Source organism: Delphinapterus leucas, chromosome 15 (genome assembly GCF_059928025.1).
Source record: "Delphinapterus leucas isolate spDelLeu-1000000601 "Yukka" chromosome 15, BTC_Dleu_Yukka2, whole genome shotgun sequence".
Classification (NCBI taxonomy): Eukaryota; Metazoa; Chordata; class Mammalia; order Artiodactyla; family Monodontidae; genus Delphinapterus; species Delphinapterus leucas.
In genome coordinates, this window is record NC_143143.1 from 2,096,615 (window position 1) to 2,111,861 (window position 15,247).

The following is a 15,247-nucleotide window of genomic DNA, read 5'->3' on the forward strand; positions in this document are numbered from 1 at the left end:
ATCCTTTTCTTGTTCTTTATTCTTTTTTGCGGTACACGGGCCTCTCACTGTTGCGGCCTCTCCCGTTGCGGAGCACAGGCTCCGGACGCGCAGGCTCAGCGGCCAGGGTCCACGGGCCCAGGTGCTCCACGGCACGTGGGATCTTCGCGGACCGGGGCACGAACCCGCGTCCCCTGCATCGGCAGGCGGACTCTCAACCACTGCGCCACCAGGGAAGCCCCCTTTTCTTGTTCTTGATCACAGGGGAAAAGCATTCAGTTTTCACTGTTAAGTATGATGTTACCTGGTTAAGTGTGTGTGTGTGTTTCAGACGTTCTTTATCAGGCTGAGGAAATTCCCTGAGTATTTTTGTCACAAAAGGATGTTTGATTTTGTCAAATGCTTTTTCTGCATCCAACTACCATATAGTTTTTAGTTTTGATTCTATTAATATATTACATTGATTTTCAGGTATTAAACAAACCTTGCATTCTTGCTGTGAATCCCGGTTAGTTATGGACTTGTTGGATTTGGTTTGCTGTGAATCCCGGTTAGTTATGGACTTGTTGGATTTGGTTTGCTGTGAATCCCGGTTAGTTATGGACTTGTTGGATTTGGTTTGCTGTGAATCCCGGTTAGTTATGGACTTGTTGGATTTGGTTTGCTGTGAATCCCGGTTAGTTATGGACTTGTTGGATTTGGTTTGCTAGTATATTTTTGAGCATTTTGGCATCCATACCTTATGGGAGATGTTAGTCAGTAGTTTTCTTTCCTCGTGATGTCTGACTGGTTTTGACATCAGGGTGAATTTTTCCTCATAGAATAAATTGGGAAGTGTTTCTTCCTCTTCTACTTTTTTGGAGAGTTTATGAAGAATTGGCATACTTTTGTCTTTTGTTTGGTAGAGGTCACCAAGGAAGGCTTTTCTTGGTAGGTAGGTTGGTTTGTTTGTTTGTTTTTTTACGGTTTTTTTTTTTTTTTTTTTTTTTTTTTTTACGGTATGCGGGCCTCTCACTGTTGTGGCCTCTCCCGTTGCTGAGCACAGGCTCCGGACGCGCAGGCTCAGCGGCCATGGCTCACAGGCCCAGCCGCTTCGCGGCATGTGGGATCTTCCCGGACCGGGGCACGAAACCGTGTCCCCTGCATCGGCAGGCGGACTCTCAGCCAATGCGCCACCAGGGAAGCCCCAGTAGGTAGGTTTTTGATTACTAATTCTTTACTTGTCGTAGGTTCCTGTTTTTCTTGAGTAAGTTTCAGTAATTTGTGTCTTTCTAGGAATTTGTCCGTTTCATGTAAGTAACCGAATTTATTAGAAACAACTTCATATTATTCCTTTACTTTTATTTTGCCTTTTATTTCTGTAAGGTTGGTATTAATGTCCCTTCTTTTATTTCTGATTCTAATAATTTGGATCATCTCTCTTTTTCTCTTGGTCAGTCTAGCTAAGCGTTTGTCAATTTTGTTGAAATTTCAAAGAACCAACTTTTGGTTTCATTCATTTTCTCGATTGCTCTTCTCTCCTCTAACTCATTTATTTTTGTCCTAATAGTAGTACTTCCTTTCTTATGCTTGCTTCAGTTTTAGTTTGCTCTTCTTTTTCTAGTTTCATAAAGTGGAAGGTTAGGTTACCGATTTGAGATCTTTTAAAAGTATTAACATTTATAGCTATAAATTCCCTTCTGAGCACTGCTTTAGTGACACCACTTAAGTTTCAGTATGTTGCATTTTCATTTCCGTTTGTCTCAAAGTAAATATTCTATTTTCTTGTGTGATTTCCTTGACCTATTGGTTATTTAGAAGTGCGATGTTTAATTTCCCATATTTGTTAACTTCCCAAATTACTTTCTGTTATTGATTTTTAATTTAATTCCACTGTGGTTGGTAAACATACTTTGGATCACTTCAGTCCTTTTAAACTTACTGAAGTTTGTTGTGTGGACCAGCATATGAAGAACATTCCAGGTGGGGGCTTGAGAAGAGTATGTATTCTTCTGTTAGGTGGCACGTACTATAGACAAGTCCAAGTTCAAGTCTCCTATTTCCTTGTTGATCTTCTGTCTATTGTTCTATCCATTATTGAAAGTAGAGTATTAAAAATCTCCATCCAGCTATTATTGTTGAATTTTACATTTCTCCCTTCAATTCTGTCAGGTTTTTTTTTTTTTTTTTTTTTTTTTTGCGGCATGCGGGCCTCTCACTGTTGTGGCCTCTTCGGTTGCAGAGCATAGGTTCCGGACATGCAGCCCAGCGGCCATGGCTCACGGGCCCAGCCGCTCGGCGGCATGTGGGATCCTCCTGGACCGGGGCATGAACCCGTGTCCCCTGCGTCGGCAGGTGGACTCTCAACCACTGCGCCACCAGGGAAGCCCCAATTCTGTCAGTTTTTGCTTCATGTATTTTGAGGCTCTGTTGTTTGGGTTAGGTTATATTTATAACTGTTATAACTTCCTGGTGGTTGACACTTTCATCATTATGAAATCTCTTCTTTATTTCTAGTAACATTTTTGTTTTAACGGCTATTTTGTCTGATATAAGCCACTCTAGCTCTTTTATGATTCTTTTTAGCATAGTCTCTATTTCTATCCTTTTAACTTTCAACCTCTTTGTACCTTTGGATGTAAGGTTTTTCTCCTGTAGATAGTATACACATGATCTCATTGTTTCAATCTAATCTGGCAATCCCTTAATTTTTATTGGTTTATTCATTTTTAACTGTTGGATGTATTATTCCATTGCAAGAATATACCATAATTTATTTCTTCATTTCCCTATAATGGATATTTAATTTCCCCCCAGTTTTTTACTTGAAAATTTAGCACTATTTATAATAGGAAAAAAATGTAGACAATCCAAACGTTCTTCAGCAGATACTCCATGATCCTTCTGCACTATAGAATAACATTTTGAAAGTATGTGGTGACATAAAAAGATCCCAAGACATCGTTTATTTAAAAAACTAAAGGGAGGGAGGGAGACGCAAGAGGGAAGAGATATGGGGATATATGTATATGTATAGCTGATTCACTTTGTTATAAAGCAGAAACGAACACACCATTGAAAACCAATTATACTCCAATAAAGATGTTAAAAAATATATAAAAGTAAATATGTACACACATACATGTGGTATAATTAAAAAATATATTTGGTCTTTGCCCCTGGTTCCCAGCACAGAGTGACAAAAGAGTGTGAATGCTTTTTGTATGGTAACAAGATAACTCTTGGGTAAGGGGCCCCTAGTAGCTTTAGGATGGGAGCTGAATGCCAGAAGAACCAGGCAAGTGATTAGAAGGTTGTAACTTTCAGCCCCACATTCCTGCCTCAGGGGAGGTGAGAGAGGCTAGAGATTGAACTCAATCACCAACAGAGAATGATTTAATCAATCACACATGTAATAGCACCTTGATGAAAATCCCTCAATGATGGGGGGCAAAGAGCTTCCAAGTTTCTGAATTCAAGCACATGCTGGGCGAGTGGCTCATCTCAACTCCATGGGAACAGAGGCTCCTGTGCTCAGGACCCTTCCGGACCTCCTCATATGTGTTTTCATTTGTATCCTTTAAAATCAACTATTATAATAAGTATAGTGTTTTCCTGAGTTCTGTGAGCCATTCCAGCAAATTACTGCCCCTGGCGAGGAGGCTGTGGGAGACCCTGATTTAGAGCTGCTCAGGCAGAGGGCAGGTGGCCCTGGGTTTGGGGCCACCATCCGAGGCGGGGGCAGGCTTGTGGGATTGAGCCCTTAGCCTGTGGCATCTTTGCTGCCTCTGGACAGTTAGTGTCAGAATTGAACTGGATTGCTGGACACCCAGTTGGTGTCAGAGAATTGGTGGATGTGTGAAACAATGACACGTATTTGGTGTCAAGAAAACACTGTACATTTGGTGTCAGAAAAAATATCACAACACAGTATAAACTCATTCATGTAATGCAATACCTATAATTATATAGGTAGGGGTGTGTGTGTGTAGGTGTGTGTGTGTGTGTGTGTGTGTGTGAGAAAGAGAAGGGGAGAGAGAAATAGGGAGAGGGGAGGGGAGGGAAAGAAGGAGGGAGGGGAGAAGTGTGAGAGGATCTGATTATACTGACTCTGTCTAAGGAGAGGGAGGAATTCTGAGGTTACTGGCCAGGAGGACTTGGACGTTACCTATACTGTTTTACTGTTTACAACACACACACCTATCAATGTGTTATGTGTATAGTTTGAAAAACGAGAAAAAGAAAAATGAACAAAGATGACAGCCAAGTCTAGGGAAATAGATGTGCCGATATGTAACATCTGCCTTCCTGCCCACGCCCTCAGATGGCCACAGCCCTGATATCCTGTTTGTACCAAATAAACCCTCCAGCCACAGCCGACTGACCTGCTCCAAAGAGGACCAATCCCGAGGCTGGGTGCGCTAGTCCAACCCCTTGGCCTGGGAATTTCCTATGGGCCAAAGAGACGGTGGGGCGGGTGAATGTGCTGTGGGGAATTAGCTAGAAGGTGGCATCAGGGTGGCCACAGTGGAGGCTAGAACTTGGCCAGAGTAAAGCAGAGCCCCAGGCAGGTCGAGGCTATGGAGGTGGAGGGAGCTGGTCTGCCAGGTGGAGCTGCAGTGAGAGACCCCGAGGGCCCCTGAGAAGTGGCAAGAGTTCTCTCTCTGGGTGTATAACTCTACTTCCCAGCCCTGTAAGCCTTGGCCACATGTGATGTCTGGTCCTTGCTACAGACCTTCAAGAATCTCCCCATTAATTTGAGATGGAGACTCGTGTATGAACATTCAACAGAGGCATCGTGTATCCAAAAAACCTGGACACCCTACAGACGTCCCGACACAAGTAGAGGGAGTAAATACTGTGCGTATTCAACGATGGCATACCCTACAGCAGGGCAGGGGCAAAGAACTACGGCCCATGCGTCAACACGGATGGATCTCGGGGAGGTGACGCTGAGTGTAAAAGCAAGTCACGAAAGATTACGTGCGATAGGGGAGCGCCCACGAAATTTCCCAAACATACGCAACTCAGCTGTACGGTTGAGGATATACTGCAAAACTATACTGAAGAGCAGGGGTCTGATAAACGTCAGAAGGGTGAGGGCAGCAGGACGGCTGTGATGTGGTGGGACACATAGGTGACAGGGTGATCCTGGGAAATACTGCTTCAGCTGGGACACGCGTGTCCATTTTACTGTTCTTTGTTTCACTGATACACGTACACATTTTTATGTGCGTGTGTGTGTGTATAAAAACGTACGAAATATTTCATGGGCAGGAACTTTGGATAATGTAGCTAGGCTCCAAAGAAAAAAAACCCACCTTGACCACAATTTCAAATGTATTTCTCTTCTCAAACGCTTCCCTGTAACTCAGCCTGACTCGGCCCCATCACCTGGAGGAACCTGGATGAAACGCCAGCTCGGAAACACGCTCTTAGACACCGAGGCCCTGAGCTTTAACAGCCTATCGGGCTGGACGGTCCTCCCTCCCCTCAACTGTAGCCAGAGATGATGGCAACTCGGACAGTACCCTCAGCAGGGTCTGGCTCGGTCTTGAGTCAAACCCTAGACCACATCTGTCTTTCTACACACAGCCAGAAAAAGCAAGTTCAAGCCTCCCGGGCCACATTCTGCAGGAAGGGCTATTTTGCTCAAGTTCTTACAGGCTCAAGGAGACTACCTGCCGGTGGACAAACTCCATGGCAGCTGCTGGTCTCACGTCCCTCCGCCATTCGTTGGAAACATGGACGGTGTGGCCCCAGCTGCTGCTACGATACAGTTCAGCATCTCTGTCTTGACCTCCGAGCTGAGGGTGGCCCCCACCAGCCCCCACGGTCGCACCTCGCCTGACGGTCTCTGATTCTCCACCAGGTGCCCGCTCGCTCAGAACCTGCTTCCTGCACCTCCCTCGGCCTGGAACCCTCCCCTCCCCGCTCCCCTGGCAAGTCTCAGGTAACCTCGCTTTCTATTTATTTTACATAAAGGAGACACCCGTGAAGTACCTGGCATAGAGTCGGCGCCCAACGGACAGGAGGTGACTTTTATTCCTTTTACTCCTTCTGGTTGGGGCTGGTCCTTCCCTGAGGCAGTTTCCTTCCGGATGTGGAGGTCTGATGGGCAGGATCTGTAAGAGGAAAGATAATATGACTTGAAACAAGGCCACAGGTTGGAGACAGAACCATTCAAGCAGCGAAGGGGCCCGCTGCTTTGGAAGCAAAGGCCACACAATCCCAGGGCCCGCATCTCTTCAGGTGATGGGGACGCAGTGGACTACGGCCTGGAGCTGCTGGGGGAGAAGGGCTTTTGTTCCCACTGATGGACAGCCGGGAAGGCCACTGGGCCCAGGTCCCAAGCCTCTGGGAGTGGAGAGAAGGCCACCTGTGGGGCTGCTCATGGCCGGGTGGAAGCTCGTTAGAAGTCTTTGATAGAAGCATTTGCAGAGTGCAGAGGTTCTAATCAGCTAGTAATTCATCAGGTCAAAAGCAGCAAACCACACTCCTGAGTCCAGAAGCGTTCCCTTCACTGTGAGTGACGTCTCAGCTCTGCCCGCCGTGGTTTTGGGCAGGAACACGCCGTCACTTCCCCAGGGCGGCGTTCCTTACGGTGACTGGCAAGGCCGTCATGCCCAGCCAGTCCCTCCAGGAGCCCAGCTGGGGCTGTGGGTTTTGAGGGAAAGGGCCGGCTCTCCTTCTGGAGAAAGGGCGGTAGAGGAGAGGGCGGTAGAGGAGGGGGCGGTGGATGGCGGGGGAGCAGACCCTGAGAAGGTCAGGAGGGGCCGACACCGGTCTTCTTTTTTTTTTAAACTTTTTTTTTTTTTAGTGGTTTGAGAGATGGCAATTTTATTTATTTATTTATTATTTTTGGCTGTGTTGGGTCTTTGTTGCTGCGCGCAGGTTTTCTCTAGTTGCGGCGAGCGGGGGCTACTCTTCGTTGCGGTGCGCGGGCTTCTCATTGCAGTGGCTTCTCTTGTTGCACAGCACGGGCTCTAGGTGTGTGGGCTTCAGTAGTTGTGGCTCGGGGGCTCAGTAGTTGCGGCTCATGGGCTCTAGAGTGCAGGCTCGGTAGTTGTGGCGCACGTGCTTAGTTGTTCCGCGGCATGTGGGATCTTCCCAGACCAGGGCTCGAACCCGTGTGCCCTGCGTTGGCAGGCAGATTCTTAACCACTGCGCCACCAGGGAAGTCCCCGACACCTGTCTTGACAGCTGCCAGGGTCCCTTGGCAGGGGCTCCAGACAGCTGCTCCAAACCCACAGCTCCACTCAGGGGTGACGGGGACCCTGGGATGCCATCGTTTAATCAGAAACTTGTTGGGTTTTGGCTTTGAGGATTAATCATAGATGACACCAGATCTCCCAGGGCTGACAGCAGCTCTTCTTGTTGGGTGTCAGCTTGGATCGGAGTCAGCTGTCTCAGACCCTCAGCCCCGGGGAGGTGGCGGCGACATGCTTCTCTGGAGGACACTGTCTCCTTGGTCTCCTTGGCTGTGGGGCCCCGGGCGAGGGCTGGGGGAGCAGGAGATCTATGGGCCGTCCTCAGCCCAACAAACCAAGGCCCAGGGAGGCCCAGGGAAATGATACTTCTCTGTATTTGCATTAAACAAAGAAGTATGCATTTGCATTTTTCCTCTTTTATAATCAGAAGAAAAAGCTTTAAGAAAATTCATAGTAGGAGAGGTTTTCATTGCAGGAAAGGGAAAGCAAGTTTGTACTATCCGATGATGTGTCGATGTAGTTTGGGGAAACTGAGGCACAAGACACCCAGTAATGAGGCTGAACTTTCTATTTCTGCCCTTTGAATTTTGAGATCACCCTCGAAAACTTGGTCCTAAGGTCGGGGCAAATGTATCGGCTACATCTCCTGAGCGATTAACTCATAGGTATGACATTCAACTGGTGGAAACATCATCCCTGTGTTTACAGACGACTTAGTCTGCCAGGCACTTGGCTAAGCCCAACTGCTCGAGAACTCTTTGACACAGGTGGTTTTGTCACCACCACCACCGTCATCATCACCGTCATCACCGTCATCACCACAGTACAGCCAAGAAAATCAAACCTGGGAGAGGTTCCAAGTCACATGATTGGCATGGAAGGCTGGATTTGGACTTAATCACTACCATACAGCCCCTAGAATTGCCTTTTTAAAAAAAGTTTACCTTTTAAATGACTCTAACCAGAAAGTGTACGTACAAAATCTCCCTGAAATATCACTTTATCACACAAACTTAAGACAGAACTAAAACCAAGTTCTAAGATGCCAGATATTGGCTCAGGGTTCAAAAGAATAACTCCTGCTTCTCAAAAGAGGAGTCAATTGCTTGGTGAGTTATGAGCTCCCCGTCATTGGTGTTATTCAAGCACAGTCAGCCAGGGATTATTCATGCTCCAGGGAAGCCCATTGTGCAAGCAGAACTTGCATGCACAGTTTTTGTTCCCTCCCACATAAGAATAAACAGAGAGGCAAGGGGCGCTTAAGGTTTAAGCGAAGTCCCCACATGAAAGGAAGAGATCGAAATAGACAAACTGATACAGGGAAACGGCAGAAAGCAGACAGTGCGTTAAGAGAAAACGGAAAAAACACAATCCAATAATTAAAATCCATTAAGAGATTAGATAAGATATTGCAGTCATAAAACAATAGTAGGGTGCTTTGACAAGGGAGCAAAGGACAAGAAAGCGTTCTTCATGATTAAAATAAAGTCGCCGAAGTTTATAATCGATAGAAAGTTTGGAAGATAAAGTTGAGGAAATCGCCCCGAAAGTTAAAAGTTAAGAGAAGGAAAATAAGAAAGGAGGGAAATGAAGTCAGTTTAGAAGGTCTAATATCCAATAAATAGAAATCATGCAGAAATTATGCTTCCTTTCCTGTATATCTCGTGGGGATACAATGTCAATTATAGAATGAAATTATCAGAGAAAATAGTATTAGAGGATTCTCCAAATGTAAAAACATGAGTCTTCAGTTTTATTTTTTATTTATTATTATTATTTTTAAAAATATTTAGTTGCACCAGGTCTTAGTTGCGGCAGGCGGGCTCCTTAGTTGTAGCACGTGGGCTCCTTAGTTGAGGCTCCAGGGCTCCTTAGTTGTGGCATGTGAACTCTTAGTTGTGGCATGCACGTGGGATCTAGTTCCCTGACCGGGGATCGAAACCGGGCCCCCTGCTCAGTACTGAGTACTTTAAGTGCTCAGTACACTCAGTGGAAAATAACCTTCTCAGAATATCATTCTGAAATTTCAGGGCACCAGGGGATAAGAGAAGACCCTAAAATCCTCCTGGGAGAAAGCATTAGGTCATGTGCAAAGGACTAGAAGTAAGTTTGGCATCAGATCTTTCGACAGTAATGCTGGAAGCTGGGTGATGCCTTCACATTTCCAATGGAAGATACTTCTAAACCTAGGATCCTATACCTACCCAAACTATTACCTGTGAAAAGAGAATGATGCTATTTTCAGAAAGGTGAGGACTCTAAACATTTAGATCCCACGCACCCTTTCTTAGGAAGCTACTGCAGGCTATGCTCCAGTAAAATGAGGGAATAAAATGATAAAGAAGAAGGTATGAAGGCCAGGAAACAGAGCAGCAAGGGAAGTTGCAGGATGAGAGGGATGCAGTAAAAAGCAGCTGGCCAAGATTCTGGCAGGATCATGGAGGGCCCACTAGATGCAGACTGCCAGGGGGAAAATAATGAACCATTATCTGATATATTTCATAATTTAGGAAATATTATTATTAGGCAAATGACAGGTCTGAGAGTCAGAAAGAAAAAATTGAGGATAGGTACGTTAAAAAAACCTCAGCAAGTGAAAAAAAAGAGAGGCGACATTAACTTTGGAAAAAACAAAAAGATAGGAAAGGAAACATAATCTCAGCATACAACTTGCTTCAACACGAACAATATTTACCTGGTCACGATAATGTAACAGGTAAAACTGATCTAAATGTACCGAGATGATGGCGGGGGTGGGGGGCGAAGCGCACGGAGTGGGGAACTAGGAAAAGGGAGCTAAATTATCATCCACCTAAAGGCGTGTCAATAATGTCTTAAAACCGACATATCGATAAATAGCAACATAAGTATATTATTTAGAAATAAGGAGGTAGATAACAGAAGAAAACGACATGGAGAAAAAGAGAAGTAGCTGCCTCTGGGGATCAGGGCTGGGGACGGACGTTTTTCATGACAAGCCTACTTTACTTTTTATCTCTGCATGACGTATGTATTATCATGGTAAAAAAAAATTACCTATGTCAATAGTTGGAACCATTTAAGGCATTTCAGTATAAAGAATCAATCAGTTACCTCCATTCTCTGAACACGTACTATATTCTGCTTTTTGTAAAACTTGTCAGACAGCTCACCCCTTCATAAACCAGAAGCGCTGACTATGTGCTGGGCACGTCACAGATGCCGCCTCGCTTAACACTCACAGGAGCCTGATAAGGTCGGTTTTAGGATTCCCACTTTATGACGAGGAGGTCAGATCAGAGAGTTAAATAACAGGGTGAGATACCACAGCCACTAAGTGGCAGAGCAGAGATTCCAACTCAACCCCCACCGACTCAGCATCACCGGGTCTAAAACTCGCCATCATCACAGCTAACACCGATGAAGCACGGCATCTAACCTAACTAATCAGATTCCTTGCTTCCTGGGCTCCATATCTTTCTCTTTTTTTGCTTTATTCCCTCATTTTGCAGGAGCATATCCTCTAATAGCTGTCTAGGAAAAGGGACATGGTGGTTGCTATAAGCAGACACTGGGCTAAATGCTCCATGTGGATTATCTCGTTTACTACAGCAACCCTATGAGGTAGATACCACTACAATCCCCAACTTATGGAAGAGGAAATGGGTTCAGAGGGGTTCAGCTACCTGTCACATGTCTGCTTCATCTTTCCATCCCCCCCTCACTCCCGCCTCCCTGGTAACATTCAGCACGGGGCCTGACTCTTAGGAGGTGCTCAATATATATTTGTTGGGTGAATAAATAAAAGTCAGAACCTGAATGAAATAAACAAGGAGGCTGCAATGACTTCAGATCCAGGGAGTGCCAAGCCCTTTGGAAATGAGCTGTCTCCGTGGGACAGACATCTCTCCTCTCCGCGGGCTGCCCCAGCGCAAAAGCTCCGGAACGAGATGGGGGTCAACCATCAGTTAGATAAATGCGTCTCTGGTTAATTGATCTGCCTGCATGATTGGAGTGAGAGGCTTGAGATGGAGGGTTTAATTATTCCAATGAAACCTCCGCTTAATCGAAAGGACTTCTGGCATAAAAACGGGTGAAAGATTATTGAGAAGGATGTGGAGACACCGGTACACACCACCAATGTCTACTGTGTTTACAGCTCTGAAACGAAAGCTTAGTGGGAAAGAACCAGAGGCAGCCCTTCCTGTGTGTCTCCTGCCCTACAACCCGTTTCATTCCTACAAAAAGGGCACTTAGAGAAGCAGCCAGAAAATTCCTCCTGCAAAATTCTTCTCTGGCATCCCGGTTAACTTTTTAACCTCTGTCTAGCTCAGCTCATTCAACTGAAATATTGAGCCGATAATATTTTCCATGAATTAACATGTGTATAGCAATCAGGAGAGCTTCTCTGGTACATATTTTGAAAGCAGCAATTACCACTTTAAATTCACAGTGTAGTGGCAGACACTGACAGCTGCAGACCCAACGGCCATTCTCTCTTACTTACCAACAGAGCCCCAATTCTGTTTGCAGCATTACTGTACCCCCCTTAAAAAAAAAACAACCGTATTTCTAGCCTCCCTTGCAGCTAGAATTGTGGGTGTGTGACACAATTCTGGCCGATGAGATGTAAGTGGAAGTTTCTGGGTGAGACATCTAGGAAAGGTCTGTAGAGGAGGAGGAATCGGGTGAGAAGCACCTTTAGTTTGTCCCTGTCTTCCTACGTGGAATGTGGACGCGATGCCTGGAGGAAGGGCAGCACTCCTGTGAGCATGAGGACAAAGTCCACACTCTAAGTACGGCTCCATAGGATGCTTCACGGACTTTGGGTCCAAGCTAGCCTTTGAGTTCTTGGTTCATGAGAAGAATAAAAAACCCTAGTGTGTATAAAACTGTGATTTTGTTTCTATAACTTGCCGCCAAAAATCATCCCAGCAGATACACATTACAAACAAGATCTAAGCCTTCTGAGAAAATCACACTGGTCCCAGCCACACACTCTTAAGCCCTACAATCTGAGAAACTTCCTGATCTGTTTGATCCTGTTCCTTTTTTTCTAGATACAAAACCAGAGTAAGCAATCAATAAGGACTAAGTACTGCCCACGTACAGAGGCCTGCAGGGGACAGAAACAAACAGCATGACCCTGAGGAAGATGGGGCGCTGCCCAGGAAGTGCTAACTAACACCACGCCGTTGTCCAACGCATACGCCGGATGATTTATCCCGCCTGCTGGGTCCGGCCTCAAATCCGGAGCCGTGCCCCTCACTTTTCAGCCAGTCTCTGGTCACGTCTCCAGCCTCCATCACATCCACTGGAATCCATCTCTTCTCTTTACTCCTCTTTATTCCACACGCAACCCTCCCCCCAACTCGAGTTACAGCCAAACTGCTCAGCCGTCATCCGAGGCATGTCCTGCCCCTCAGCCTAGGGCACTGCCCACCACCCCCGGGCCATCTCCTTGGGCACCAGGCCACCTGACACTCCTCAAGGTGCTCCCCCCATCCACTTCCAGGTGACCCGGGCAAAGGGCCAATGGCTTCTGTGGCATGAATATGTCTCAGCTTGATAGCTTTTGGGAAAAGAGGAAGCATCTATGGGTAGTCAGGATTTGGGGGTGGTTGGGGGACATGGCAAACACCGGCCCTCCCCCTCCCCAGGCCCTGCCGCATATCCGGACATCTCCTGTAGTGGCTTCTGACTTGCACCCATCAGGGCAGAGAGGTTTGGAAGGGCGTACACCTCTTGCATGACCAAAGGTTATTGCTCCCCCCTCTCCCCCTCCAGCTCTCATTTTCCTACCACTACTGCAGAGAAGCTTTTGTGAAAAGCAGAATTAGGAATGACAGACTTAAATTGTTCTGAAATGTGTATCAATTTATCACATCGGCTCTTTACAAGCATTCGCTCCGTCTAGATTCCAGAGCTGCGCACACAGCAGACTGACAGCTCCGATGGTCTCCGTGAGCCGTGGCTGGACACCCCTTGGCCAAACCCAAAGCCCAGCGTGAGGTCAACCTCTCTCACTCCCGGAAGGGCAGCTTTGCTCCGGGCCAGCCCTGATGGTAATGAAACACTGTTTTCTCCTGCGGGTGCCTTCCAGGCCTGGTCAGCAAGCCCGCCTTGGCCACGGGGGCTGTCAAGGCACCGAGGCCACCAGTTGGTTCCAATCCTGGAGCCCTCTGTGCTTTCAAAGAGAGACCGTTGGCTTCATCTAAGCTAAATTCTAGCACAGGAGAGGTGGGTGGAAACCATGAGTTGCTTTCTGGGTTGGGGTCTGGGTGAGGCAGTTTGGAAGGGACAAAACTGGACATGGGGCAGGCACAGCCCTAAACGTGAGCACTGATAAGCGAAGTCCTACTCCTGGGAGGCTGGGGGCTGGTACGTGAGTGTGGGCTGAGCCCAGCGGCCCCGAGAATCTTCTAAGTGAAAAGGTTGGGTCCTTGCATTTCGTAGGAAAGGTCACCAGCGTCATCAAATAAGAAGCCCACTCTTAGAGCAGCCAAGAATGAGGGCTGGAAGTTTCTGTGGGAGCCACGTGCAGACTTAAACCTCCCCCTTTATCTTGGCTGCACAGGAATCCCATGGGAGCCTGGGACAAGGTTAAAAAAGGAAACCAGGCGGGGGCCCAAGGCCTTTGGACGTCTACGGGGGCATGTCTGCAGAGTCTGGTAACGAGGACACGTCAGAGTAAACTTGAAGCAGGAGAGTGGGAGCCTCACTCATTCAGCCATCCATCCACCCATCCACACACCCACCCACACATCCACCCATCCACCCATCCATCCACCCACCCATCCATCCACACACCCATCCGTCCACACATCCATCCATCCACACATCCATCCACCCATCCATCCATCCACACACCCATCCATCCATCCATCCACACATCCATCCATCCATCCATCCACCCATCCACCCATCCACGCATCCACGCATCCATCCACTGAATTCAACAAGCATTACTAGCAGAGAATGACAGAAGTGTAAGAAAAAGAGACTATGAGAAGGTTCAGGAGAAAAAAAAAGAAAAGGACAAGTGAGGATAAGACACAAGTGACACATTTAGGGATGTTCAGAGCAGAGCAAAGGAGGCAGAGAAAGAAACTTGAAGGAACAAAGGCAAGAGAGCCTCGCAGATTCATCGGAAGAAGAGGTGAGAGAAAGGTGGGAGCAGTGACTGGTGGAGAAGGGAAAAAAGGATGAGGGGCCTGGACCACAGCCTGGCGTGGCCCTTATTTTAAAGGTGAGCGTTAGCTCTGAGAATGCAAATCAGAGGCACAGTGCAGTGCGCTGGGGGAGGGCTGGGGAACGCAGGTCAGTCGAGTTACCCCCCCCCCACCCCCCGCAGCTCAGACGGAGTTATCTCCAGATCTCCAGGGCCCAGAGCTGCATCCTTTGAGGCCTCGGGGCGAGCAGGCTGAACACAGAGCAAGCACAGCTCTCTCCCTTCTGCGTTTATAAGACACACTGAAAATCTACTTAGGACCGATATGGTGATCAATTTAAAATGCATTTCTAGTCGTGGGGCCGTCTATTTTTTGAAATGTCATGGGGACAGGTAAACGCAGTAATACTCCTAAACACATTTCCATGTGTTTGAACACAATGCTTGCTGTCAATGACTTCAATCAACTAGGCTAATATCTAGAAAAAGGCACATTCCAGGTTTTCTTATATGGGCACAGGGTGGTCGTTGGAGGGTGGGGTGTTTCTGATTCTCCCATCACCATCCGGGGAGAATACCAACTGCTGAAATCAGGGAGGTCACCCCGGCCGCAGCAGGGAAGCCAAGGAGGAGGCCTGAGGCTCTGGCTTTCCCGGGCTGCACGGGGGCTGCCAGAGCCTCTTTCTAGAAAAGCCTTTGGGGCCGGTCAAAACGCCGGTGCAGGAAGCAGCAGACCAGGCTTTTATGTAGATCTCAGACTTCCATGAACACCCTGAGGTGTGCAAGGCTTGAGGTCAGAACTGTACTTTCTCAGACCACAGTCCCCGGGGCAGATTTCCAGGCAGCAGAAGAAAAGAAAGCAGGAGGTGGTGAAGGCTGGGGGAGAGTGATTCTAGGAAGACTCCTGCCGCTGTTGGCTTAGAGAGCT

The 15,247-nt window shown here is 47.2% G+C and overlaps 1 protein-coding gene across 5 annotated transcripts in view; it reads right to left on the reverse strand.

The window, feature by feature from the left end:
- Window positions 1–15,247, reverse strand: part of CARD11 (caspase recruitment domain family member 11) — a 111,023-nt gene that overhangs the window by 34,014 nt on the left and 61,762 nt on the right. For all 5 annotated transcript variants that reach the window (XR_016387716.1, XM_022563452.2, XM_022563455.2 and 2 more), the window contains one exon: window positions 5,962–6,083. Coding sequence is in view for 4 of the 5 variants with exons in the window: in XM_022563452.2 (XP_022419160.1) it covers window positions 5,962–5,968 (7 nt within the window). In the remaining variant the exon portion in view is untranslated. The remainder of the gene's footprint in view (window positions 1–5,961; window positions 6,084–15,247) is intronic.